The sequence below is a fragment of the Lathyrus oleraceus genome, chromosome 7 (assembly GCF_024323335.1).
Source record: "Lathyrus oleraceus cultivar Zhongwan6 chromosome 7, CAAS_Psat_ZW6_1.0, whole genome shotgun sequence".
In the NCBI taxonomy this organism is placed as follows: Eukaryota; Viridiplantae; Streptophyta; class Magnoliopsida; order Fabales; family Fabaceae; genus Lathyrus; species Lathyrus oleraceus.
In genome coordinates this window covers 276,202,139-276,229,639 of record NC_066585.1, presented here as the reverse complement: position 1 = coordinate 276,229,639, position 27,501 = coordinate 276,202,139, and the positions used below count along the sequence as shown (strand labels likewise).

Here is a 27,501-nt window from a genome sequence, read left to right as displayed (position 1 = left end):
TTTATTTTTTTCTTTCGTTGATTTGTATGCCACACACTCGCTCACAAGGCGAACCGTATTACTTACGAATCAACGACGTTGAACGATATCTCTGAGTCTTACGACGAATTCGAGAGTATCGTACTGCAAACAATCTTCCTCCAATCGAAATTGTTGATCTTAAAAATATTCTTCCTTCACCGATACCCGAGATGGCAGAACCAGCTCGTGCTCTTCGAGATTACGCCGCTCCATCACAAGATGAGCCGCATTCGAGTATTGCTCCACCCGCAATCGAAGCAAGCAACTTCGAGCTTAAACCTTCGCTGTTACCAGCAGTACAATAGAATCAATTCTCTGGAAATCCTACCGAGGATCCAAACCATCATTTATCCGTATTTGTTCAATACGCTGATACTGTTAAAGCTAATGGTGTCACTTCAGAGGCAATTTGACTTCGTCTTTTTCCTTTCTCGTTAAGAGATAAAGCTAGAAGATGGCTTCAGTCTCTTCCTTCCAACTCAGTCACCACATGGAATGAGTTGAAGAAAGTCTTTCTTGCCCGATATTTTCCTCCAAGCAAAACAGTTATGCTAAGAGCCCAGATAAATGGATTTAAACAGAAAGATAACGAGTCTCTCTTCGAAGCATGGGAAAGATACAAAGACATGATGAGACTTTGTCCACACCATGGTTTAGAGGACTGGTTAGTAATTCATACCTTCTATAATGGTCTCTTGTACAACACAAGGTTGACAATAGACGCCGCCGCAGGTGGTGCGCTTATGGATAAACCTTACGCTGACGCTTATCAACTTATCGAAAGCATGGCCCAAAATCATTATCAGTGGGGAAGCGACCGAACAATGGTAGAAAAACCTCAAACGAAAACTGGCATGTACGAGATAAGTAGCCTTGATCATGTTAATGCAAAAGTGGATGCTCTTGACCAGAAAATTGAAAGTTTAAATGTATCACCTCCAGCCACCGTGGTTGCCGTAACTCAAAATTGCGAAGTCTGTGGAATCCAAGGTCACACTCCTACAGATTGTCAACTCCTAACAGGAATCCAAGCAGAGCAGGTGAACTATGCACAAGGAAATCCTTACTCGCATACCTATAACTCAAACTGGAAGAACCATCCTAATTTTTCATATAAGAGCAACAGTGCCTTATACGCACCAGGCCAAGATCCAAATCAAGCCCCAGCTATACCACCTGGATATCAAAAGCCAATCCCATTTACATCTAACAATAACGTTCCTAGGAAATCCAACTTGGAAATCATGATGTAGAACTTCATAACTTCTCAACAGCAAACCAATAAAGATTTCTTAAACCAGAATGTACACACTAACGAACAGATTAAACAACTAGCAAGTAAAGTAGATGCCCTGGCTACCCATAACAAAATGCTGGAAACACAAATCTCACAAGTAGCTCAACAACAAGCGCCTACCGCTGCCCCAACTGGTACATTTCCTGGACAGCCCCAACCTAACCCGAAAAGCCACGCTCATGCAATTATATTAAGAAGTGGAACAGAGGTAGAAGGACCATCTGATCCAAGAATTGAAAACCAAAACTCTAAAAAGCCAACTGAGGAAGAAAGTAAACCTAAGGAAAAGGAAGAGAGTAATAAGGAAACCGTAGAAGAGAAAGAACCTTATGTACCTCCACCTCCTTACAAACCACCTATCCCTTATCCTCAGAGGCTAATTAAAACCAAAGACGCGGGCCAATTTAAAAAATTTGTTGACCTACTGAAACAATTAAACGTCACCATTCCTTTTACAGAAGCTATTACACAGATGCCCTCATATGCTAAGTTCTTAAAAGAAATTCTTTCTAATAAAAGGAAACTTGAAGATAGCGAAACCGTTACACTCACTGCTGAGTGCAGCGCGATAATCCAAAATATGCCTCCTAAACTTAAAGATCCTGGTAGTTTCTCTATACCATGTCACATAGGAAAATTTGTCATAGACAAAGCTTTATGCGATTTAGGAGCCGGTATCAGTGTTATGCCCTTGTCCATATGCAAGAGACTTGAAATGGGAGAATTAAGACCAACTAAAATGTTTGTGCAATTAGCAGATCGTTCCGTTAGATATCCCGTAGGAATTCTTGAAAACGTTCCCGTGCGCATAGGTCAATTCTACATCCCAACCGATTTTATAATTATGGACATAAGAGAAGATGAAGTTACACCCATTATATTGGGAAGACCTTTCTTAGCAACCGCCGGTGCTATCATAGACGTAAAACGAGGACGACTCACTTTCGAAGTAGGAGAAGAGAAAATTAAGTTCATTCTTTCCAAAATTTTGAAAGCACCTGCAATAGATGACACATGTTACTTCATGGATATCATCGATGAATGCATAAAAGAAACAAAATTAGAAAATGACAAATCATCTGACTATCGTGTAGAAGACAGACTGAACCATTGTTTAGCAATAACACCGGATCCTACGCAATGCCTTAAGAAACCAACCCTCGATCTGAAAACACTTCCTAAAAACCTAAGATATGAATTCCTAGACTCAGAACTTGAACGACCAGTGATAGTTAATGCAGACCTAGGAAAACTCGAAACCGAAAAACTCCTACATATCTTAAGAAAATATCCAACCGCACTAGGATACAACATCACCGATCTTAAAGGGATAAGTCCTTCTATTTGTATGCATCGCATCATGCTAGAAGAAGACTGTAAAACTTCTAGGGAACATCAGAGGAGACTAAACCCGATCCTGAGTGAGGTAGTGAAGAAGGAAGTAACGAAGTTATTAGAGGCAGGTATCATATATCCTATATCTGATAGCAAATGGGTTAGTCCTGTACACGTAGTACCAAAGAAAGGAGGTATAACAGTTATCGAAAATGAAAAAGGAGAAACTATAACCAAACGAATCGAATCGGGATGGAGAATGTGCATTGATTATAGAAAGCTAAACAAAGCAACCCGAAAAGATCATTTTCCTTTACCATTCATAGACCAGATGTTAGAACGATTAACAAAGCATTCTCATTTCTGCTATCTAGACGGTTACTCAAGTTTCTTCCAAATACCAATTCATCCTGATGACCAAGAAAAGACAACGTTCACATGTCCTTTTGGTACCTTCGCTTATTGACGAATGCCATTTGGCTTGTGCAATGCTCCTGCAACCTTCCAAAGGTGCATGATGGCAATATTCGCCGATTTTCTCGAAAACATCATGGAAGTATTTATGGATGATTTTTCCGTATGCGGATAAAGTTTTGAAGAATGCCTTGAGAACCTAGAAAGAGTTCTAGAACGATGTGCAAAAGTAAACCTAGTACTTAATTGGGAAAAATGTCACTTTATGGTACAAGAAGGAATTATTTTGGGACACATTATATCAAATAGGGGAATTGAAGTAGACAAAGCTAAAATAGAAGTAATCGAAAACCTTCAACCTCCGAAAACTGTGAGAGAAGTACGAAGCTTCTTAGGACATGCCGGTTTTTATCGACGATTTATTAAAGATTTCTCTAAAATAACTAAGCCTCTAACCGGATTATTAATGAAAGATGTTGAATTCATCTTCGACAATAAATGTTTAGAAGCTTTTCAAACGCTTAAACAAGCATTAATCTCCGCGCCCATAATGCAGACTCCGGATTGGAATGAATCATTCGAAATAATGTGTGACGCAAGTGAATACGCCGTAGGCGCTGTTTTAGGACAACGAAAGGATAAAAAACTTCACGTCATATATTATGCAAGTAGAACTCTAGATGAAGCACAAATGAATTACGCCACGACCGAGAAAGAACTTCTAGCAGTAGTATTTGCACTAGATAAATTTCGTTCTTACTTGGTCGGAGTTAAAATAATCGTTTACACTGACCATGCTACCATTAAGTACCTCCTAACAAAAAAGGACGCTAAACCTAGACTCCTAAGGTGGATCTTGTTGTTACAAGAATTTGATTTGGAAATCAAAGATAAAAAAGGAACTGAAAACGTAGTGGCAGATCACCTTTCTAGACTAGAAAATCTGGAACCGGAAAGAACATCGATCAACGATGACTTCTCGTACGATAAACTTATAGCTAATTTGGAAGAAAATAGAGCTGATGAACAAGTAGAGACCACCTTGGCTGTATGCGTTACACCATGGTACGCCGACTTTGTCAATTATTTAGCCGCCAGAATAGTTCCACTTGATTTATCCTACCAACAAAAGAAACGATTCTTCCATGACATAAAGCATTATTATTGGGACGACCCTTTACTTTTCAAAAGAGGCCCCGATGGTATTTTCCGTCGGTGTATACCTGAAGAAGAGATAGAAAGTATAATCCAACATTGTCATTCCGCTCCCTATGGTGGACACGCAAATACATCCAAGACCTGCTCTAAAATCCTTCAAGCCGGTCTTTATTGGCCAAACATATGGAAGGATGTGCATGCTGCTGTCAAGAAATGTGATAGATGCCAACGCACGGGAAACATATCTAGACGTGACGAGATGCCACAAAAGGGAATTTTGGAAGTAGAGATTTTCGACGTGTGGGGAATAGATTCCATGGGACCTTTTCCACCTTCTTTCGGTAACAAGTACATACTCGTAGCGGTTGACTACATATCAAAATGAATTGAAGTTATAGCTTCTGCAACAAACGACACACGAGTAGTAACTAGACTCTTTAAGAATATAATCTTTCCAAGATTTGGTGTCCCAAGAATAGTCGTCAGTGATGGTGGATCGCATTTCATTGTAGAAGCAAGCTTCAATCCAAGAAGTATTTTGATGAAGACAACATGCATCAATGCAAAAAGAGAAGAGCTACAAAGTTATTTCAAGCATCATGTATTCAAAGCCGCATATGCATTTTGATCAAGCTTCATTTTCAAGTCAACCATTTGCAAGATTGTTGATTCACTTCTTAGGTATATCTAACTCACTCTTAGATTAGTATACAAGTGTTCAACAATCATGATCTGCATTTGCATATTTTAACATAACCATTTGTTAACACCTTGAAATGCAAGACACATTTATTTTTAAGTATTTTTCTGCATTTCAACAGTGTTAACCGGTTAACCATATGGGTTAACCGGTTAACAACCCAGTTTTTTCAGATTCTCTGTTAACGTTTGTATGCGTTAACCGGTTAACCCATATGGTTAACCGGTTAACATTGTTCGTTGCAGCAGAAATGTTTTTGAAAAATTATTTCTTTTCATCAAAGTTCATGAGAGAAATGATACCTCTTTGAAAAGGTATTTTGGCAATATAAATTATTAAATTTTCAAAATGAATTTTCACCTCCAAGAATTTTCATACAATCTTCAAATAATCACTCTCTCATATTCTTTTCTTAAATAATTTTTGAAAGTGTTCATAACAAAAATTGTCATCTTATTCTATTGTTGAACACTTGCATATTATCTTTTGAGTGACTTATTTGTCTAAGGAGAAGATCAATCAAGAGAAGATTGATACTATTACATCTTTGTTAAAATCATTCATAGAAATTATTTCTGTTTGACTTGTGATCCAGGATTGTTGGACACAAGGGTTGGTGTTGAAGAGGATTGTTCTTCATACACTTGTTTGTCTATAGGTTAGATAGTAGGCATCACCATTTGTGTGAATAGGCTGTACCATTTCTAACTATAGTGAAATCTCTTTCGTGTGAAAGGGGAGTGGATGTACCTTCGGATTGTGAAGGGAACCACTATAATTTCCGGTGTCTTTTACTTTCCGCATTTTATTTTTCCGCACTTAAACACAAATAACCAAAAACCGGAAACTAGATCGAAGAATTTTTTATCACCTAATTCACCCCCCCCCCCCCCTCTTAGGCGCTTTTACAACTTACATTTGGCATCAGAGCAAGTTATAGGTAACTTGTTCCTAGAGATCCAGCATGGCTTCCGCAAGCATAAATCCGGTTTTCAAAGACGGTGGAAGTAGCAACAAGCCCCCACTCTTCTCCGGAGAATATTTCGACTTTTGGAAAATCAGAATGAAGGCACATCTCGAGGCCCAAGGGGAAGGTATATGGGTAGCAGTTGAAGAAGGTCCACACAAACCGGTGAATGTGGTGAATGGAGTTGGTACCCCAAAGTTGAAAAACACTTATGACAAAGATGATAAGAAAAGGATTCTGAATGAGAAGAAGGCAATCAACATACTCCAAAGCGCTCTCAGTATGGACGAGTTCTTCCGTATATCTCAATGTAAATCGGCAAAGGAGATTTGGGACACCTTGGTTGAAACACATGAAGGAACCACCGAAGTGAAGAGAGCAAGGCTAAACACCCTAAGTCAAGAATATGAGATGTTCCGCATGCAGCCCGGTGAATCTATAGTTGCCTTACAAAAGAGATTCGTCCATCTAACAAATCACTTGATCGCTCTGGGTAAAACTTTCACTAATGATGATCTCAACCTGAAAGTCCTAAGGTCTTTGACAAGAGAATGGCAACCGAAAGTGACCGCTATTTCGGAAAAGAAGAGTCTCTCAACGATGACATCCGCGTCTCTATTTGGAAAACTTCAAGAACACGAATTGGAACTTGGAAGGCTCGAGAAGCACGAAAGTCAAGAAAAGAAGTCCAAGGGAATTGCCTTGAAGGTTGATTCAAAAAGGGACAAAGATGATGAGACATCCGAAGATGAGAACTTTATGCTTCTTGTAAAGAAGCTTGGTAAGTTTTTTAATAAAAATAAAAATTCCTCTTATCCTAAAAAGAATAACCATTTCAGGAAAAAGGAAGCATCCACATCAATGCAAGACGTTACGTGTTATGAATGTGGACAGCAAGGTCACATAAAGCCGGACTGCCCAAAACTTGCAAAGAAAGGAGGATTCAAAGGCAAGAAGGAATTCAAAAACAAAAAGGCTTACGTCGCTTGGGACGATAATGAGATCAGTTCATCTTCGGAATCGGAAAGCGATGAATGTGCGAACATGGCTCTTATGGCTTCACATCACTCCGATGAAGAAATCGATGAGGTTAGTAGCAATTTTTCAGTTTATGACAATGACGCACAAGATGTTATAAATGAACTCTTAAAAGAATGCAAGACATTGTATAAAAGTATTTCATCCCAAAAGAAACAAATTTCATCCTTAGAAGAAAAAAATACTGCTTTGGAAAAATATATTGAAAGTGGAAAACAAAAGTTGATGGATGAAAAACAAAGTCTTGCATGTAAGAATTGTGAATCTTTATCTTTTCAAATTGTTCAACTTAAAAGAGTTTTAGAAAGATATGAAAAAGGTCAAATTGGGTTGGAAGAAATTCTTAAACACCAAAGGTATTCTAATGACAAAAGTGGATTAGGATATTCTAAGTTTTCTAAACCAAGCACAAATAAGACCATTTTTGTTAAAGCAAGTGAACAAGTTGCAAAAGAGAAAGTAAACAATTCTAAAATTATGCATCAAAGTCATAAAAAGAAAATGATTGCTAAGAAGAAGAATTATGTTCCTAGATATAGAAGTGATTTTCAACCTACTTGCTTTTATTGTGGAATCAAAGGACACACACCTAATGCCTGTTATGTGCGAAACTTTAGCGTTCCAAAAGGGCATTATGTGTGGGTTAAAAAGGGTACTAACTACCAAGGACCCAAAGAAATTTGGGTACCTAACAAAACTTGATTTTGTTTTGTAGGTATGCTTGAAGACAACCTCTAATCAATGGTATCTTGATAGCGGTTGTTCAAAGCATATGACGGGCGACATCGATAAATTTTCACATCTATCTTTAAAGGCCAAAGGATATGTTACATACGGTGATGACACCAAAGGGAAGATCCTTGGAGTAGGAACCATTGGAGCACCTCCTTTTACCATCATCGAAGATGTCCTTTATGTTGAAGGCCTAAAGCACAATTTACTTAGTATAAGTCAATTGTGTGACAAAGGGTTCCGAATCAATTTCACAAAAGATGAATGTGTGATAGAGCATGAAGTCACCCATGACATCTTGCTAAAAGGTAAAAGGGTTAATAATATTTTTATGACTTCTTTTGATGATTCTTCCTTGAAGGTAAAATGCCTAATGACGAACAACAACGAGGCTTGGCTATGGCATAAAAGATTCGCTCATATACACATGGAGCACATGAACAAATTAATAAAGCATGATCTTGTCTTTGGTCTTCCAAAGATTAAGTTCATCAAGGATAAACTATGTGACGCATGCCAAAAGGGAAAGCAAACCAAGACAACTTTCAAATCCAAGAATGTTGTATCCTCGTCGAGGCCACTTCAACTCTTGCACATGGATCTCGGTCCATCAAGAACGAAAAGTTTCGGAGGTAATGTTTACAGTTTGGTAATTGTTGATGATTTCTCTAGATATACGTGGACTTTGTTTCTTGTGCAGAAAAGCGATGCTTTCAAGGCTTTCAAAAAATATGCAAAACAAATTCAGAATGAGAAGTCTCTTTCAATAACCTCCATTAGAAGTGACCACGGGGGAGAATTTCAGAACACATTCTTTGAAGAATTTTGCGAAAAGCACGGAATTTCCCACAACTTCTCCGCATCACGAACACCACAACAAAACGGTGTCGTAGAGAGAAAGAATAGATCCTTGGTGGAACTCGCAAGAACAATGCTCAGTGACTCCAACCTTCCTAAATATTTTTGGGCGGACGCAGTCAGCATAGCATGTTTTGTTAGCAACCGTGTCAACATTCGGCCGATTCTCAAAAAGACTCCGTATGAACTTTTCAAAGGAAGGAAGCCTAATATATCTTTCTTTCACATCTTTGGGTGCAAATGTTTTGTCCTCAACAATGGAAAGGACAACCTTGGTAAGTTTGATGAGAAATCCGACGAAGGTATCTTCCTTGGCTACTCCCTATCTAGTAAGGCTTTTAGAATTTTCAATAAAAGAACTCTTACTATTGAAGAATCAACGCATGTATGTTTTGATGAAACTAACCCCTCGAAAGAGGATAACCTTGTTGTTGATGACGATGATGATATAATAGATGTATCACAAAAGGAACTTTCAAATGTTCAATCAATTCCACAAGGAGATGGCTCACCAATCATTGAAGAACATCATGATCTACCGAAAGAATGGAAGACTCATAGAGATCACCCCATCGATAAAGTTATTGGTGATATTAGCCAAGGCGTTGCAACACGACTAAATCTCAAAGATGCTTGTCTCAACATGGCTTTTGTGTCTCAAATAGAACCAACCAAAGTCGATGAAGCCTTAGGCGACGATCAATGGATAGTAGCAATGCAAGAAGAACTCAACCAATTCGAAAGAAATCAAGTTTGGAGTCTTGTACCAAGACCAGACAACAAGCACATCATTGGAACAAGATGGGTCTTCAAGAACAAACTTGATGAGAATGGGATCATAGTTCGTAACAAAGCAAGATTGGTCGCACAAGGATACAACCAACAAGAAGGAATTGATTTTGATGAGACGTTCGCTCCGGTAGCAAGGTTAGAAGCAATTCGATTATTACTTGCTTTTGCTTGTTCTATGAACTTTCAATTGTTTCAGATGGATGTCAAAAGCGCTTTCCTAAATGGCTACATCAATGAAGAAGTCTACGTCAAACAACCTCCGGGTTTTGAAGACTTCAAGAACCCTTCACATGTTTACAAGTTGAAGAAAGCACTATATGGTTTAAAGCAAGCACCGAGAGCGTGGTATGACCGCCTCAGCAACTTTCTATGTGAAAATGGATTTGTAAAAGGAAAGGTTGACAAGACTTTATTCATAAAGAAGATCAAGGGTAACACCTTATTGGCTCAAGTCTATGTCGACGACATCATCTTCGGTTCAACAAATAAAGATCTTTGCGAAGAGTTTTCAACCATGATGCAAGGAGAATTCGAGATGTCCATGATGGGAAAATTGAACTATTTTCTTGGACTACAAATCAAGCAAACCAAGGATGGCATCTTCATCAACCAATCCAAGTATTGCAAGGAATTATTGAAAAGATTTGATATGGATAGCTGCAAAGTGATGTCCACTCCTATGGGATCCGGAACGTACGTTGATCAAGATGAATCCGGAATGTCAATATATATTACAAAATATCGAGGTATGATTGGTTCATTACTATATTTGACGGCAAGCCGTCCTGACATTATGTTTAGTGTATGTTTGTGTGCACGCTTTCAAGCAAACCCGAAGGAATCGCATCTCACCGCCGTGAAGAGGATTATGAAATATCTCAAAGGAACAACGAACGTCGGACTATGGTATCCAAAAGGTAGTATATGTTCCTTGATTGGTTATTCTGACGCTGACTATGCAGGCTGTAAGACCGATAGAAAAAGCACAAGTGGTACCTGTCACATTCTCGGGAATGCACTAGTGTCGTGGGCATGCAAGAAGCAAGCATGTGTCGCACTTAGCACGGCCGAAGCAGAGTACATTGCAGCAGGCAGTTGTTGTGCACAAATTTTATGGCTCAAGCAACAACTTCTGGATTTTGGTATAGACCTCGGCTGCATTCCTCTTCGATGCGATAACACAAGTGCCATCAACATCACAAAGAACCCGGTCATGCATTCAAGGACGAAGCACATAGATATCCGACATCATTTCCTTCGAGATCACGTGCTTAACGGAGATGTAGATGTTACGTTCGTGGATACACATAACCAACTCGCTGACATATTCACAAAACCATTGGCTAAAGAGCAATTCTTCAAGATTCGGCGAGAACTCGGTATTCTCAATGAAGGTGACATCTAACCTTGTCTTCAAATTACTTGTTATGTGGTATAGTTGCTAAAAATGTGTTTACTTTCAGTTTTTATGTTATGCATGCTAGCACTCCTTTTTCGCCGTTTTCCATTTTTCTTACTTTCGCATGTCCAAATATCATCCGTTTTAAAATATTTTTAAATCGAAAGTTGCGTATTGATAAGTGCTAATACTTTGTGCAAAATTTTTGTAAAAATCTTTTCCCGGTTCTTCAAAACGGAGCTGCTGTTTTTTCTTTTATTTTTGAAAAATTCAGTCCGTTAACCGGTTAACTGTATAGGTTAACCGGTTAACACCTCCCAACAGCAACTCTGTTTTCGCTTCTAAAATACAGAACTTTTAAATTAATTGTTTTATTTTTTTACGTGGGTTTATGTTCATTGCATGTGCTTTACTCTTTCACCTACTCCTCATAACTCTCTCCTCCCTCATTACTCACCATAAACCCTTCATCTCTTTACATTCATCTTTCATAACTCTCAAACCCTTTTCCGAAAATCCATCTCTAAACCCTAGAATCTTCATCTTCTTCATGGCCCCACCAAGAATGGGAAAGGCTCCTGTATCATCATCTAGCAGTGAAAAGGAAGAGTTGAAAATGGAAACCGCCAAGAAAAGGAGAATGGATTTCAAAGTCAGGGTTAGACATCTGCTTAAGGGTAAGTATGTGAATCTCAAATCCTTCACTACTTTCTCTTTCCCTGAGTTGTTGAGATATCAAGGATTGCATGCGTTCATCACTGATAATGGGAAAATTTACACTGATTTGGTAAAATCTTTTCTGAACCATTTTACTTTAAATCTGAATGATGATGAACAACATATGCTGTCTGCAACTGTAAGGGACTGTGAAATTGTTACAGACCTAAGGACGTTGGCTGCGTCTCTTAAGATTCCATATTCAGGTTTTTTTCTTCGGAAAGGTGTTAATCATGATGAAGGACAATGGGCTCAGTATGATAAGATGGAATACTACTACTCTATCTGTAGATTTCCCAGGGAGGTTATTGTGTCGGGACAGCGCACTTCTCGCATACTCTGTTATGCTAAGAACCTGTCGGTTGATGATCGTATGCTGCATTATGTTATCTGCCATGTCTTGCTGCCCAAGGATTCAAACCTGTCTCAAATCAATGATTTGGAAATGCAAGTCTTATTTGCGGTGAAGAACAAAATCCGAGTTAATTGGCTGCCCACTATGATGTATCATCTGAGACAGCAACTTTCTCTCAAAACAAGGCTGCCATACGGTCGCCTTATCTCAAGGATTTTGGAACTCACAGACATGGAAATCGGAAGAGAACCGTTTTTGGGTATGACCACTACCGCCAATGAAATCAACGGCGTTACCATCATGAAAAATACCGGAATTATTTAAAGCAATGACGGCTCCTACAAGTATGATGATGGGTCCTCCTCTTCAAATTTCCCTATTCCGGAAGGTGGCATTACAAATGAGTTTCTCTATACCACCATGATGAGCCACCACCGTGAAACCTCTCGCGCTATCAAGAGTCTTCGGAACCTTGTGTTGAGTTCCCGCAACCTTCCCGTAGAAGATGATGAAGGTGAAGACGGTAGTGAAGCGGATGGCGAGGAGGATGAGGCCGGTTCGGAAGAAGAATAAAGCACTATGTTTTTTTTTCTATGTTTCTGTTATATGTTGTTCTATTGTTTTTGCTGTTAAACTATGTTTATGCTATTTATGTTTACCAAACACTTAACTTTTAATCCAGTTTCTTTCTGTCATAATATGTGATTCAATGTTTATCTGATATGTGTGTATGCTTGTATGTTTTTCCTTTTTCATCAGTCTCTTCCTTTTTGCTAATGACAAAGGGGGAGAAGACTTGTTTCTCTAATGATTTCTCTATGCAGAATTATTGTATACCTCTCATTTAGGGGGAGTTCTTAAACTTAGGGGGAGAATCAACTTAAAGAAACTTCACTTTCTGCATCTATCTCAAAGTGGTTGTCATCATCAAAAAGGGGGAGATTGTAGAAGCAAGCTTCAATCCAAGAAGTATTTTGATGAAGACAACATGCATCAATGCAAAAAGAGAAGAGCTACAAAGTTATTTCAAGCATCATGTATTCAAAGCCGCATATGCATTTTGATCAAGCTTCATTTTCAAGTCAACCATTTGCAAGATTGTTGATTCACTTCTTAGGTATATCTAACTCACTCTTAGATTAGTATACAAGTGTTCAACAATCATGATCTGCATTTGCATCTTTTAACATAACCATTTGTTAACACCTTGAAATGCAAGACACATTTATTTTTAAGTATTTTTCTGCATTTCAACAGTGTTAACCGGTTAACCATATGGGTTAACCGGTTAACAGCCCAGTTTTTCAAATTCTCTGTTAACGTTTGTATGCGTTAACCGGTTAACCCATATGGTTAACCAGTTAACATTGTTCGTTGCAGCAGAAATGTTTTTGAAAAATTATTTCTTTTCATCAAAGTTCATGAGAGAAATGATACCTCTTTGAAAAGGTATTTTGGCAATATAAATTATTAAATTTTCAAAATGAATTTTCACCTCCAAGAATTTTCATACAAACTTCAAATAATCACTCTCTCATATTCTTTTCTTAAATAATTTTTGAAAGTGTTCATAACAAAAATTGTCATCTTATTCTATTGTTGAACACTTGCATATTATCTTTTGAGTGACTTATTTGTCTAAGGAGAAGATCAATCAAGAGAAGATTGATACTATTACATCTTTGTTAAAATCATTCATAGAAATTATTTCTGTTTGACTTGTGATCCAGGATTGTTGGACACAAGGGTTGGTGTTGAAGAGGATTGTTCTTCATACACTTGTTTGTCTATAGGTTAGATAGTAGGCATCACCATTTGTGTGAATAGGCTGTACCATTTCTAACTATAGTGAAATCTCTTTCGTGTGAAAGGGGAGTGGATGTACCTTCGGATTGTGAAGGGAACCACTATAATTTCCGGTGTCTTTTACTTTCCGCATTTTATTTTTCCGCACTTAAACACAAATAACCAAAAACCGGAAACTAGATCGAAGAATTTTTTATCACCTAATTCACCCCCCCCCCCCTATTAGGCGCTTTTACAACTTACATTCATATCTAAGATACTCGAAAAACTATTGTTTAAGTATGGTGTAAAACATCGAGTAGCGACACCTTACCATCCTCAAACCAGTGGACAAGTGGAAGTGTCTAACAGAGAAATTAAGCAGATATTGGAAAAAACAGTCGCCACGTCAAGAAAAGACTGGTCATCAAAATTACCCGAAGCTTTATGGGCATATCGAACCGCTTACAAAACTCCCATAGGAACAACCCCATTTAAGCTTATTTATGGTAAATCTTGCCACCTCCCGGTAGAATTAGAACATAAGGCCTATTGGGCTATTAAAAATTTAAATTTAAACTATAAGACCGCCGGTGAAAAGCGAATCCTTGATATAAACGAATTAGAAGAACTTAGACTAGACGCATACGAAAATGCCAGGATCTACAAGGAAAGAACGAAAAAATGGCATGATAAGCGCATATCAAGGAAAACTTTCAAACAAGGCGATGTAGTCCTTTTGTTCAACTATAGACTTAAGTTATTCCCAGGAAAACTACGCTCTAGATGGTCAGGCCCTTTCCAAGTTACTAATGTTTTCCCTAGTGGAGCTGTGGAAATTAAAGGCAAATCTATGGAAGCATTTATCGTAAACGGGCAGCGTCTGAAACATTATCACTATGATGAAAACAATGAAGACTCGCAAGTCCTGCACTTAGACGTATTGTCTCCTAAACCTATAGGTTAACATTTAGTAGTTTTATGTCGAGCTTGCGACATTAAACAAAGCGCTTCGTGGGAGACAACCCACAAATTTTTACTATCTTTTCTTTGATTAGTCTTTTGATTTTATTTAGTATTCATTCTTCATTTATTTTATTTTATAAAACTTTTCTTCTTTTCTTCTTTCGGCATCCGGCCAGAGATCCTGCAAGTGGCTAGAAGTTTTTAATTAATTAGTTTTAGTTAAGGTTATTTATAGTTTTGTTTCACATTATTTTAATCTTAGTATTTGTTTTTTCGCATATTTGCCTTTATCTTCCAATGTTACATTATGGTTATTTTATGAAGCTATTGCATTATTGGTTTATTTTATTTTATTTTGTTCTATGCAATATCTACAATTATCCATAATGATATTTACTGTATGCTACTTACATAGCCTATTAGAGAAAAATATATTTACACTATGGTGTAATAGAGTAGCATGCATGGTATTTCTAAAATATATCAATAGCAAAATAAACTAAACATAAACAAAACAAAATAAAAACAATAAAATAATAAAAACATATTATGAAGCACCCACGTAAGTGACCGTTGCAAGCTGACTGGTGTGACGAGCGTCACACAAGCCATCACGGTCGTCACGCAAGTGCATGTGACGCCCGTAACACCTTCCGTCACGAGCGTGACAGCTCCAAAATAGGTGAACGTTAGTGACCGTTGGGGGACACGACCGTTACACCTCACTTTTTATTTTCCCCATTCATTCACCTTTACTCCATCCCAATCACATTCACCCACATTTATTTTCCTTTCACCCACTCATCTTCCAACTTCCAAAAAATTTTCCCTATAAATACCTACACTCCATTTCTCCCTAAACCACACCTTTCCAACAAACCACTCTATACAAATACATTTTCACCCTCTTTCATTCTTTCACCCACCTATCGATATGGCGGAAAACCAACAATTCGGAAATATCATCTTCCGATTCGAAGACGATAACTTCCAACGCGAGCAGTTCGAACGATTTCAACAACGAGGTGTCGTCTCTACCAGGTACCCTGATTTAAATTGTTTACAAGAATTAGGATTACTTCAAGGTGTACAATGGATGCTTAGGCTTGCTGATTTAACCTTTCTTTGCACACACAATCAACCTACCTACCCATCACTCACCTTAGAATTTTTAAGTTCTTATTCTTACAATACTCCAACCGGTGAAGACGAGTACTTAACCGGTACCGCAACTTTCCGCATGTTCAACACCGAGTACTCACTATCCCAGGATCAGTTGAGTGCCATGCTACAATTCCCTGTAGGAGACCAAGTCCACCCAAGAATCCCCCCGAACTCACATTGGCCCATAAACGCCTTCGACCTCTTTAGAAAAATATCCGGTGTGGAAACCGATAATTGGGATGTACTACTTGCTTCCCACATACACCACCCAACCATCCGGTATTTTATCCACATTCTGCAAAACACCATTTCCGGTCGACCCAACAACAGCAAAGTCAATGCCAAGGAATTATTCTTCCTCCACTGCGTCTTTGCAATGGATATAAAGGTAAACGCCGCTTCTTTCTTATTTCACCATATCCGCACCCTATGTGCTAGAGGCCGCCAACCTTTCGTGATTGGAGGATTAATAACCTCCATAGCACTTGGTTTGAATCTAGGGGACCGACTTCAAAATTTACAAGCTCTCCCACCCCTATTTATGGATATAAGTTATTGTCGCTCCAGCCGCTTAATCAAAAATAGGATAGGCGGAAGGTATTATCTTATGGTGAATAACCAAGAAGTCCCAAGCGTTGTTTTACCCAACATTGCCCTCACAGATGTCACCAACCCCGACCGATTCATCTACGACCTTAATGCTCCCGAAGCTACCGAGCCTACACAAGCAAACCCGGCCCCGAACGAGTTTGAAGAAATGGAGCAAGGTGATCAAGGTCTTGAACAACAGTCATCCCCGCTTAACCCTTCTGATAATGCAACTGGTCCATCCTCTCGACGTCGTTGAAGAAGAAGGCCAGCAACTAATGATGACATCATGGATGCTATTGATGCCATGCATGCACAGAATACCGAAGTGATGCAACTGATGCGTCAGATGCAACAACAACAGGAAGCGAGGAATGCAATAACCGACCAGCGGTTCACCGATTTGCTCAGCAGGTTTGATGACTTAGAGGTTCGTCAACGATCACCGGGGCCGAGAACAAGAGGACGTCGGCAAAATTAAGCATATTTATCTTTTTATTTCCTTTCTTTTCGCTTTTCTCTAAAAACATTGGGGACAATGTTTCATTTAAGTGTGGGGGGAAAAACGTTGTTTCAGCTATCTCTCTTTCAACGTTCATCTTTCAAGTATGTATTTCCCTTTTCATTGTTATTTCCCTTTCTGTTATCAATATTTAATAAAAAAAAATTATAATATATATTATAAGTTGAGTCCCTAGTGTGAAATTTTTTTATTATCTATTCCCCTCAACTTTCTTGAGCCATAACAAAAATTCAACACACTCAATAAGTACAAAGGTTGCTTATTTTATCAAATTTAAGAAAAATTTAGACAAAAATCATTACCGCCCCAACACTCTAAAAACCTCAACATGTTAGATCAGGCTAAGTACCTATTATACCAATCCCTTGAACTTTTAGTTTTATAGTAACCCCGAGTAGTTTATACGAGAAGTCGGCACCATCTTAATAGCAAACTACGTGGAGAGCCGATGAATATAAGTGAATGATTCCCAAAAGAATATAAAAGAAATCAGGAAATGCACTAATTAAGTTAGGTGATCCTTACCCGATCATTTAATCCAAAGGTTGCGAATCCTACAAAAACATTGTATGAACGATCCATTGTGAGTTGGTTCAGCGGTTTCTGGTGCTGAACTTGGTAGGGCGGACTACGGTCCGATCCCCCGCAATCTGCGATGGACTAAATGACGAAGTTATCCAACTTATGTACCAGAACTTCGAGCTAAAAAGGGGATCAGAATCACTAACCGGTTACTCCACTATGTGCGCGAAAACATAAAGGGCTTAATGTGATTTCGCTAGAATGAAAACGGGTGAAATAAGAGTAAAAGAACTAGGCTGGCTATAATAGTCTGACTCGATCTGGTTTGCATAAGGTGAGGTTGTCTGAGGTTGTAACGGTAGTTGTTGATGTTAAGATTAAGCTCAGGTTATTTCTAAACGAGATTTACTTGCAACCTATTACGACTTGATGTGTGTTTGGAAATTTCATCTGGCTAATACTTTAAACTGATTTCTATACTGTATATTGCTTGAGGACAAGCAAAGATCTAAGTATGGGGGAGTTTGATAACATCAAATAATATCACATTTTTGGACTCGATTTAATTAAATTATATTATTATTTGATTCGATTTATTTCATTTTATTCGATATTACTTGGTATTTTCCTTCTATTTATTTCAGGCAACATTATTTGAAGCATGCGTGAAAAACAAAGAAAAGGAGGTGCAAAAAGTATGAGAAACAATTCCACTAAAGCCCAGCCCAAAATTGCCTAAGCGCTGAAGCTGTGACGAGCGCCACGCATGGTGTGACGAGCGTCACGCCCTGCTACCTTGTGTTACGAGCGTAACACATGGTGTGACGAACGTCACACTCCACTCCTATATTTTTGGCTTTTGACGCGCAACAGAGGCACGTTGAGCCTATTCTTCCGTTTGACTCGTTGAAGCGTGAAGGTTACTTACTGAAGGAATTTGTGGGAAACGGTTACAAATTGGAGTAATATAAATAGAGCCAAGGATCCAACCCTGCAGCTCTCTCGGTCTCTCTCAATTTTCCAGTTTTCGGCAATGCATTTATTTTACTGCCTTTTTAATTCTTTCAGCACTTTACTTTCCTAGTAATTTTTATTTCTTTTCTTTTTCAGTCAATCTTTCAAGCATTCAATTAATTTTCTCACAATAGTTTCTACACCGGAAACTATTGTGTAATTTTTTACTGGGTCTAACCTTACGTTAGATCATAGTATTTTATTCCTTCGCCTTTATTTTACTGTCTGATCGAAGATTGTGAAGAACAAATCCAACCGGCTTGTGGTGGAGTGTTCAAACATCGAAGTTAGAGAACAATCAAGATTTCTATTAATTTTACAGGTTCTTTAATTTATTTTTTTAATTTATATATGCTCTTAACTGTTATTTATTTATACTGTCTGTCTGATATGGCTGTATGTAAGCATAATTATTGTTTAGGCTTGTTTAGCATGTCTGGCTAAATAAACTTAGATATCGGTATGTAAAGTAAGCGGAATGAAGGAATCAAAACTAAGTTGGTTTAAATTTATTTAAAAATACAATCACTCTTTTTATGGTCTCAATTTACAGAATTAACACCAAAGTTTTTGTACGAGAGTAAAAGACATAAAGAAATTAAAATCAATAGAACGAAAGTTTGAGCTTTTAACTGGACAGTGTAAATTGGACATTAATTTTAAATCAGGGCGAAAGCATTTTTTAGAATTAATTAAATTCTAATCATTTTCAAAAAGTATTTTTAAAGGTTAAATGTGAGGACGAGAGTTAAGCATTTAAGTTTAATTATATAATCTAAGTCAACAGAGCGAGAGTTTGAGACAAGGGTGTTTAAATGGTTAGTATTTTCTTAAAAAGAGTTTCTATAGATTCTATTGTTTTCAAAAAGTGATTTTGGACTTAACTAATTAGTGACAGCGCACGTTAATATAAAGTCATAGTCTAATCAACAGAGCGAGAGTTTGAGAAAAGGCTTTTAAATTAATAGTGTCTACTGAAAAGATTTATTTTAAAACTACGAAACCAACGAAGATTTGATTCCCTAATTACGATGAACTACATACTGATATCCGCTATATTTGATATTTAATCTAGATCTTATTTTAGTTTTACTTTTCCCCCTAATCATCAAAGTATCATCCGCCTTAGCTTTACGAAGTAACCCTAGAAAACGGTATATCGATTCATAAGTCCCTGTGGGATCGATATCTTTTATTACTACGCGATTAGACTGTGCACTTGCAGTTAATACCCCAATAGACTCATAAAGTCGCGATCAGCGACGATTCTCCCACTTTAGAGAAATCCTTATTCAGACTCCCCTCTTTGGTAAAAACAGAACAATCAAAGAAAATATGGAACCTTCTCATAGAGAACAATGGGTTCACCAGTTTGCTCCTCACATTCCTCAGCGATTTTTTAGCCATGGCGCGTTAATAATTTCAAAGAACGAGAAGGTGAAGTTTCAGAGAAGAAAAGAAATAACTGCTAAAAATGAAGAGGAAATGGGAGCTAAAAGGAAAATGGATCTAGTTCTTCCTATATTTGTGCATTGACAACATAAAAATAAATGTTTCCTATCAACGATCACGTTTCTCGCACATAACACTCAAGTGTTTCAGTTTCCAAGAAAGTAGAAGCTTGAAGAAGGGTAGTTTTCAGTCGATGATGAAATTATCCAAACCCTCACCTTGATATTCAAACACGAGGGCCTGAGGGGAAACACTCTGGAACAAAAGACATCAACTGACTACTCATTCACACTTTTAGAGTTTTCTCTTGACCATTGGACTAACATGTACCTCACTGCAGAAGTTCTATATCTCAAGCACATTCAGCGGTCCTCCGAATTCCGCATCTAAAAGATAGTAAGATCGTTATTCCTCTCCCTTATATATAGGAATGACACTATTTCAGGTAACAAGCTTCAAACATAATTTGAATACCTTATAGTCTTTCACATACTAACTTGAGTGTCTGAGTGATAACCTTGCAGGTACACCTTTGTCCCGCCGTATCAGAACTCTACTTTGTCGTAGCTTCCGTATCTCACTTTATTTATGGTTCTAGAAAGGAACATATTCTAATAAAGCAGCTGTAACATGTAATAAAAGTATAAAACCGAGGGTTTCGTCATGATTTAGGTTAAACATGAAAACAAAGAAATCCAACTTGGAAATTATCAGATAAAAGATGATTATGTCTTATTTCGAATCCCATGAATATCACTGTTGATGAAGGTGTCTATTGGTCCTAAATTAAATTCTCATAAATTTCGATGATTTGAAAAAGTTGTTATATTTAATTCCTTGGTGTATACCTTACTATTTTACACTATATCTCCCTAATCTTTTAAGTCAGTTCGAAGTTAAAACAACATATTTGGTACGTTAAACCTAAAATCATAACTTATAATCGTTTATTCCTAAATCAATTACTAATTTGAATAATTAATTTGATTCACGTTCATAAAGTTAAGGTAAGTAATCCCTACAAACTTAGGTTTGATCTATGAGTTCGCGAATGCATAAAAATATTTAAGTAAAAGATCAACTGAATAAAATATTGAAATATCAATTCATGCAAATAATACAAAAATCAAACATCTGCCCCAACAGACCCATACAGGTTCATCTATAAAGACCTAATCTGAAAGAAACTTAGCTATTCATGTTAAAGAAATTCATAACAATACATTTATAGGAATAGTACATGAAATTCTAGATTAAATTTAATCTTCGATGGTAAATACCTTCGTTCTAGAGCTCCCTTGCACCATTCATTCGTAAGAAATCTTATCCAAAACCGCCAACTCTTGTCACATCAGCCCTGCTGCCCTTTAAACACATCATAAATATGAAGAAATCGTGCCACGACACATTTTCATCGTGCCACAAAATTTTGTTTTAATGCTTGATCGTGCCACAAAACATTTCCATTGTGGCACAATATTTTGTTTTGTGTATGGTCGTGGCAAGAATCTACGCACGAACTTTTTAGGAGCTAATTTAAGTTGTTTTTCACAAGTTTTTCACAAAAGTTCCTCTTTTCCATATTTCTTCAACTTAATAATATTCTTTCATTTTCGTCATAAAACTAAGATATACTACTTGAAAATAACTCAAAATGCATGCGAATGCTCAATAAAATTATATGATGACAGTCAGACATCAGTGACATGCACTTCGATAATCATCCTCATGCCATGAGTTAGGTAAAAGAGCATAGGCCAAAATTCAAGTTTCTTTCTAGCAGGATTAAGGTGGAGTTGGAGAGCTAGAAACTTTATGTGCACTGTTAAGGAGATTTTCAATTTGAATAAAGTAATCATCAGTATCAGAAACTTTTATGATAATTTGCTAAATGTTTTTTCTAGCAGGATTATGGGATTTATAAGCTTCATGGGACCTGCCAATATTATAAATGTTGAACTGACGTGTCAATTTCTCGATTCGAAGATGGTGAATGGTATTGGTACCTACAAGATTATTCGCTACTCTGATTCTAAAACTGATATTGACACATTTCATAAACTTAGAGTTATCACACTGTGATGCTCCCTTTATTACTAACGTTCAAGATGATCGAGTTGGATTGGAATGTCTTAATCAAACATTCTTATCGCGAGGGAAACACGTGTGCAAGCTATCTCGTGAAGTATGAAGCAACTAAGGTTAGGGGTGTTCAAAACCAAACCAACCCAATACAAAACCGCAAACCAAACCAAACCAAACCGAAACCGCAAAAAACCGCATTTGGTTCGGATTCGTTTGGGTCATTTTTTAATAAAACCGCACGGTTTGGTTTGGTTTGCGGTTTGTATTTTGTAAACCGAACTAAACCAAACCAAACCGCATTATGTTACAACCCAAAGTTCACTTATTCCACATCCAACCCAAACCTCAAACCTAGTATGCCTTAACCTTACAATTACAAACGATTTTCTCTTAATCGCACTTAGGGTTTCAATTTCAACCTTCTTAAATCTCTCATAGTAGTATCACACATTCTTCTCATCTTCTTTTCCACGTAGGTCTCACCTATTCTACTCTAATAACTCCTCTATTATGTTCTTTCTTTTTTATCTTTTATGTTACTATTTTCTCTTCCAATTACGTTTTTATTGCACTTTTCTTCTCAATCTCGCATCTCTTATGTTCTTTTTTTCATCTTCTCTCATCTCTCATCTCATATGTTTTTTTTATGCTTTATTATAATGTCTTTGTTATTATTTTATGCTACTATTTATATTTGTCTTTTATTCCACTTTTGTCTAATTTGGTTTTTTTTGTATATTGAATGAAACGTTTTTGTCTAAATATGATGAATTTTGATGTTACTTAGTAATATAGGAATAACTAAACACAAAGTTATATCGTTATTTATAGGAGTATATATGGCTCAATAAAAATATTATAAAAAACCGAACCAACCGAACCAACCCAAACCGCATTGATTTGGTTTGGTTTGGTTTGGTTTTATTTCTAAAGGTCAACCGAACCAAACCGAACCGCATGCTTTTTTCTCTTGCGGTTCGGATGATTTTTATCGCAAAAACCGCCCAAACCGCACCGCGAACACCCCTAACTAAGGTTGATCAGATTAAAATGTGTTTGGATCCTCCCATTGAAATTCATGATTTTGACAAATAAAAAGAGGAGTGTGGTTGCTCGGGCATAAGTTTTTGTAATCTTTTGTTTTGTTTTTCTTACCTTTCAAATCATTTCGTCCTATTCAAAAAAGTATTGTTTAAGATTTTTTACACAAATTAAAAAATACAATAAAATAGCAAAGTTTTTTAATAGAGAGAGTGGCAATTGGTATTTCACTCTTAACTTTTCAACTATTGACAAGACTAATTGAGTTGTCCACTTAATGACTTCAACATTTTAATGATAATTGTCGGACTTATGTGTATTCCTATTAGGTAAATATCTTTTTCATTATGATAATCAATAATCATAATATTTAAAAATGAGTGAATCAATATTTTTGTCGTCTAAATTGTATTGATCCATCAATTTAGGCCATTAGGATTATTATCATGATTAATGGTCCTCTCTATTTTGATATTTCCATTGAACCATGGCTTAATATGCTAATGGAGCTAAAAGAACGATTGTGACACCGGTGGTGGATCATGAAACTCATGATGTTAAAATGAAATATACGTATGCGCACCAATGCTTATGCTTGGATTGGAATATTCTGATTTGTTTTTTTGACAACTGATCTTGAGATAACTTTTAGCTAAGAGCTTTGTCTTCTGTGTCATAGTTAATATAGTAAAAAGAAAATTGGCATAAAATATATTCACTTAATGTTCAAAATGGGACATATATTCTCAACTAGAAACACCAAAAGAGTTGATAAGACAAAACAAAAGAGTTGTGGAGAAGATAAATGATAGTAGTAAGTTGAAACTTTGGTATTAATAGTGTCTTCCATTTCTTCAAGCATAATGGATGAAAAAGTGAAACAGTCAATATCATAAAAAGACAAACCTTTGCTATATGTACATTTTCAAAATTAATAATTCTCTGTAATATATCTAAAATTAAGGTATAGTTGGGTTTGTGACCCATAGAAAATATCAACTGGGATTTAAAAACAATAAATTATTGCTAAATAATGAATAATGTGTAGTTTGCTTGTCCTTTATCATGGTTTGAAGAAATTAGCATTTAACCCTTTGTCAGCCAAAGTCCTTATAGCAGCAGCCACCAAAACAACGCTAAGAACCATCCCTAAGCAACCAAGTACGAGGTTGAACCACCATACTATACCCTTTGTACGAGGTTTCTTAATAGCTAGCCACATGAAACAAGGGTATGCATATGTGAGGGGCACAAGGGTCATTCCACCTATCAGAGCTGCAAGGCTTGGCAAGAAAGGGAATGTTACTGCTATAGAAAATGTGAACCCTCCAAAGAATAACCGAAAGCATGTTCTCAACCATCGTGGACATTTCTGATTCTTTAAGGATGTGTATCTTAGCTCCAAGTTATCAAAAACAGGCATGGCGTAGACTTGGAAGCTACTCAAACAATGCAGTATCACTAGAACATAGATTGCACCAATTGAGAATTTTGTTACTTGTTGTTTGTGGAATTGTGGGAATGCTGTTAATAATCCTCTATCAGAAGGTATCTGAGAAATAATATAGATACAGAAAATTAAATATTAATTATCCATAAGAACGTACATTAATATTTAGTTAATTAACAAATATCGAAATATTGTTTTGTTTGAAGATCTTTTACCTTGTTTCCATATGCCCAAAATCCAGCAATTGAGAGAGGAAAGACACACATGGCAATGAGTATATATGAAATGGTGACTCCTCTGCGCATTGGTTCTTTTGATGTTTCTTTCAAATTAGAAGGTAGAGTTCCCTGAATTTCTAGTACAAGATTGTGACCTCGAAAAGCTAGCACAATGATTCCAATAGCATTCAAAATGTCACTAATCTTCACCAAGGTTGATTCTTGTGGAACCAACGTAGTTTTGTAGGAAACACCCATTGGCCTGCCTTTCTTAACAGAAAGTGACCAAAAGATTGTGCAGTAACTGATAGAGGCAACAGCTCCCACCAAAGAGACAGCAGCCATTGAGTTGAGATTAGGCAACTGAGCAATCAGTATGGCCAAACAAGTAAACACTAAGAACCACTCCACCCCGTTCGGTGAGTGCGCACCGCATGTTGTCCCATTATCGTTTTCGCAGAGAATCTTGAATAGTAGCTTCATTGTTCCACCACCAGTGATTATAAACATTACACAACTACCTCCTGATAGGTACATTACTGGAAATAGTGCTGCTACTTTTCCTAATCTTTCACCTAAATATACAAAAAGTATTTATATAAGCATCTCTTATGTAAAAAAGTGCTAATTTAATGTAAAGTGTTTCTGAAAATGTGGTTACCAAATGCAGACATTGCAAGGAAGAGATATCTACTGTGACGTTTTCCAGAGACAGATTCATGAAGCTCAATTAGAAGAAAAATTGTATAAAGTTGCCAAATGAATGCTATTGACAAACACACACTACCCCAGATCCTGCATGTTGTAAGTAATTCATGTCAATATGGTTTGATAATTCAACAAATAGTTGAATGAAAAGTTATGTGAAATTTCTTGGAAGCTTTTTAAATATTTTTATATAAAAAAAAAAAGTGTTGAATTGTTGACCGTTTGAAAGCATGAACAGTATGACTCTACGTTTGAATAAATAATGTTAGGTAAGAATAGATACGTACCAACCAAGAGTGGAAAAGGCAAGAGGAAGCATGAGAGCTTGAAAACCAATGTTGGAATTTAGAATATGAAAAGCTGCATAATATGCATTTCCATTTCTTGATTCAGTTAGTGGAAGCCATTCATCTTTTGGATGTTGTTGTTCATTCTGCTGCTCCGTTGATGAGGGCTCAGGTTCAGAGTCAAAACTGGTTTGATCATCATCATCATGAATGTGTATGAACAAAGGAGATAATGGAGATTTGAAATTAGCATCAGAGAAGTGTAACAGTGCTACTTCTGATCTCATATATTCAGATTCATCAACCACTTTCCCCATATTATGTATATAGGATATTGGTAGGAAAGTATATATATAGATAGAACTATATTAATTAATAATATTAATATATACTGAGAAGAACTTATTTAAAGAAATTGAAGCTGCTTTAAACTTGTGACGATGAAATTCAATTGCAGAGTCTTTGGTTATATATAGTACTAATTATATAGAACTTAATGATTACGTGTTGAAAAACATTCACTTAACTCCTAAAGTCTTAACGTGTGGGTTCCACTCAAGGAATTACGTCATGTTGCTGATATCACTGCATTCTAGGTTAACACCAAACAATCTATATTATACTCTTTTATTTTTCTTTATATTCTAGGAACTAAAAGACCCATATTATTAAGGCTAGGATGACCCTAATGTTGATGTGTAATATCTTGATAAGCAATAGAAGCACGTGTCATTGATGCAGATAGATTATATAATCCTTCTAACTCACTCCCTACTTCAATTGTCTTTCGTGTATGTCGATTTTGGATGCAAAAAAAAATTATCCATAAAAAGAAATGAACAATCAAAAGTACCAGTGAATTTGTTTACGAATATTAGATTAAAAGGACAATCAGGAATATAGAGAACAAAATCTAAAGACAAGTATGGAAGTTGGTGTGTCTGACCAAGGCCTTGAACTTTGATTTTGAATCAATCCGTCACAGTGACAAAAGGAAAAGAATTTGAATAAGACAAGTGAGATAAAAGAGATTTATTACCGGTCATACGATTAGAGGCACCAAAGTCAAGTACCCAAGGTCCAAGGGAGGATGTAGAGACAATGGTTACAGGATTACTAGACTGAGCAACAATGGCAGAAGATGATGGTTGATGAGATGCTTTGAATTAAAGGAACTCATTGTAATCAGCAATCAAAATAACATCTTTGGTGAATGTTATAGAACTAGTGGCAGAGTGATCTCCCATGAGAGTTGATGGTTGAAAAAACATGCAAACGCACTGAAATAGGGGTTGTTTGAACCGGAGCACAATTTTATGTGAGTGGAAAATAAAATCTGAGGATGAATTTGGAACGAGGGAATGAAGAGAACGTCGACTATGGAAGCGGCGACTAAAATGGCCTCCAGGCTCACTGTCATGCGTGGCTGGAGAAGTGGCGCGTGAGATCCACGTGGGGTAAGTCATGCGATACATGAGGGCGCGTGTGAAGGCGGGTGATAGTGAGCTTTTTGGGAATGACTGATCTGGATGAGGCATTTTTATTGTGATTGATCAAGCTTCATCAATGGTGAAGCATAACATTACCATGTTACAGACTGTTACAAAAATAACAGAAGAAGAAGAAAGAAGAAGAAAGAAGATGAGATGTAAAATACTGTTATATTGGATATATTCAATTTCATGTGGCAATGTATTTCTTTATATACATCAACCTTATCACATAACTACCAATCACAATAGAGTAAACTTAACAAACTAATAACCAATTGCATTAGCTCAAACTATAGTGATTAGCATGATTAATCTCAACAGCCCCTCTCAAGCTAAGCATGGTGAATGTTGATCATGCCAAGCTTGGAAATAAAATTGTTGAAGGTTGAAGTTAGCAATGCCTTGGTTAAAAAATCAGCAAG

General features: G+C 36.9%; 1 protein-coding gene and 1 non-coding gene across 2 annotated transcripts; both read right to left on the bottom strand.

Moving 5' to 3' along the window:
- Positions 1–569: 569 nt before the first annotated feature.
- LOC127109784 (small nucleolar RNA R71) lies at positions 570–676 on the bottom strand. Its single transcript, XR_007797036.1, has one exon. It is a non-coding gene; the product is annotated as a small nucleolar RNA R71 (small nucleolar RNA).
- Positions 677–23,817: 23,141 nt separating this feature from the next.
- On the bottom strand, positions 23,818–26,022 carry LOC127106452 (lysine histidine transporter-like 8). Its single transcript, XM_051043746.1, has 4 exons — positions 25,587–26,022; positions 25,253–25,386; positions 24,589–25,166; positions 23,818–24,475 (listed from the first exon to the last, which is right to left on the bottom strand). Exons 1-4 carry the CDS (start codon positions 25,901–25,903, stop codon positions 23,987–23,989), a joined length of 1,518 nt encoding a protein of 505 aa, XP_050899703.1. The 5' UTR covers positions 25,904–26,022; the 3' UTR covers positions 23,818–23,986.
- Between the last annotated feature and the right edge of the window lie 1,479 nt (positions 26,023–27,501).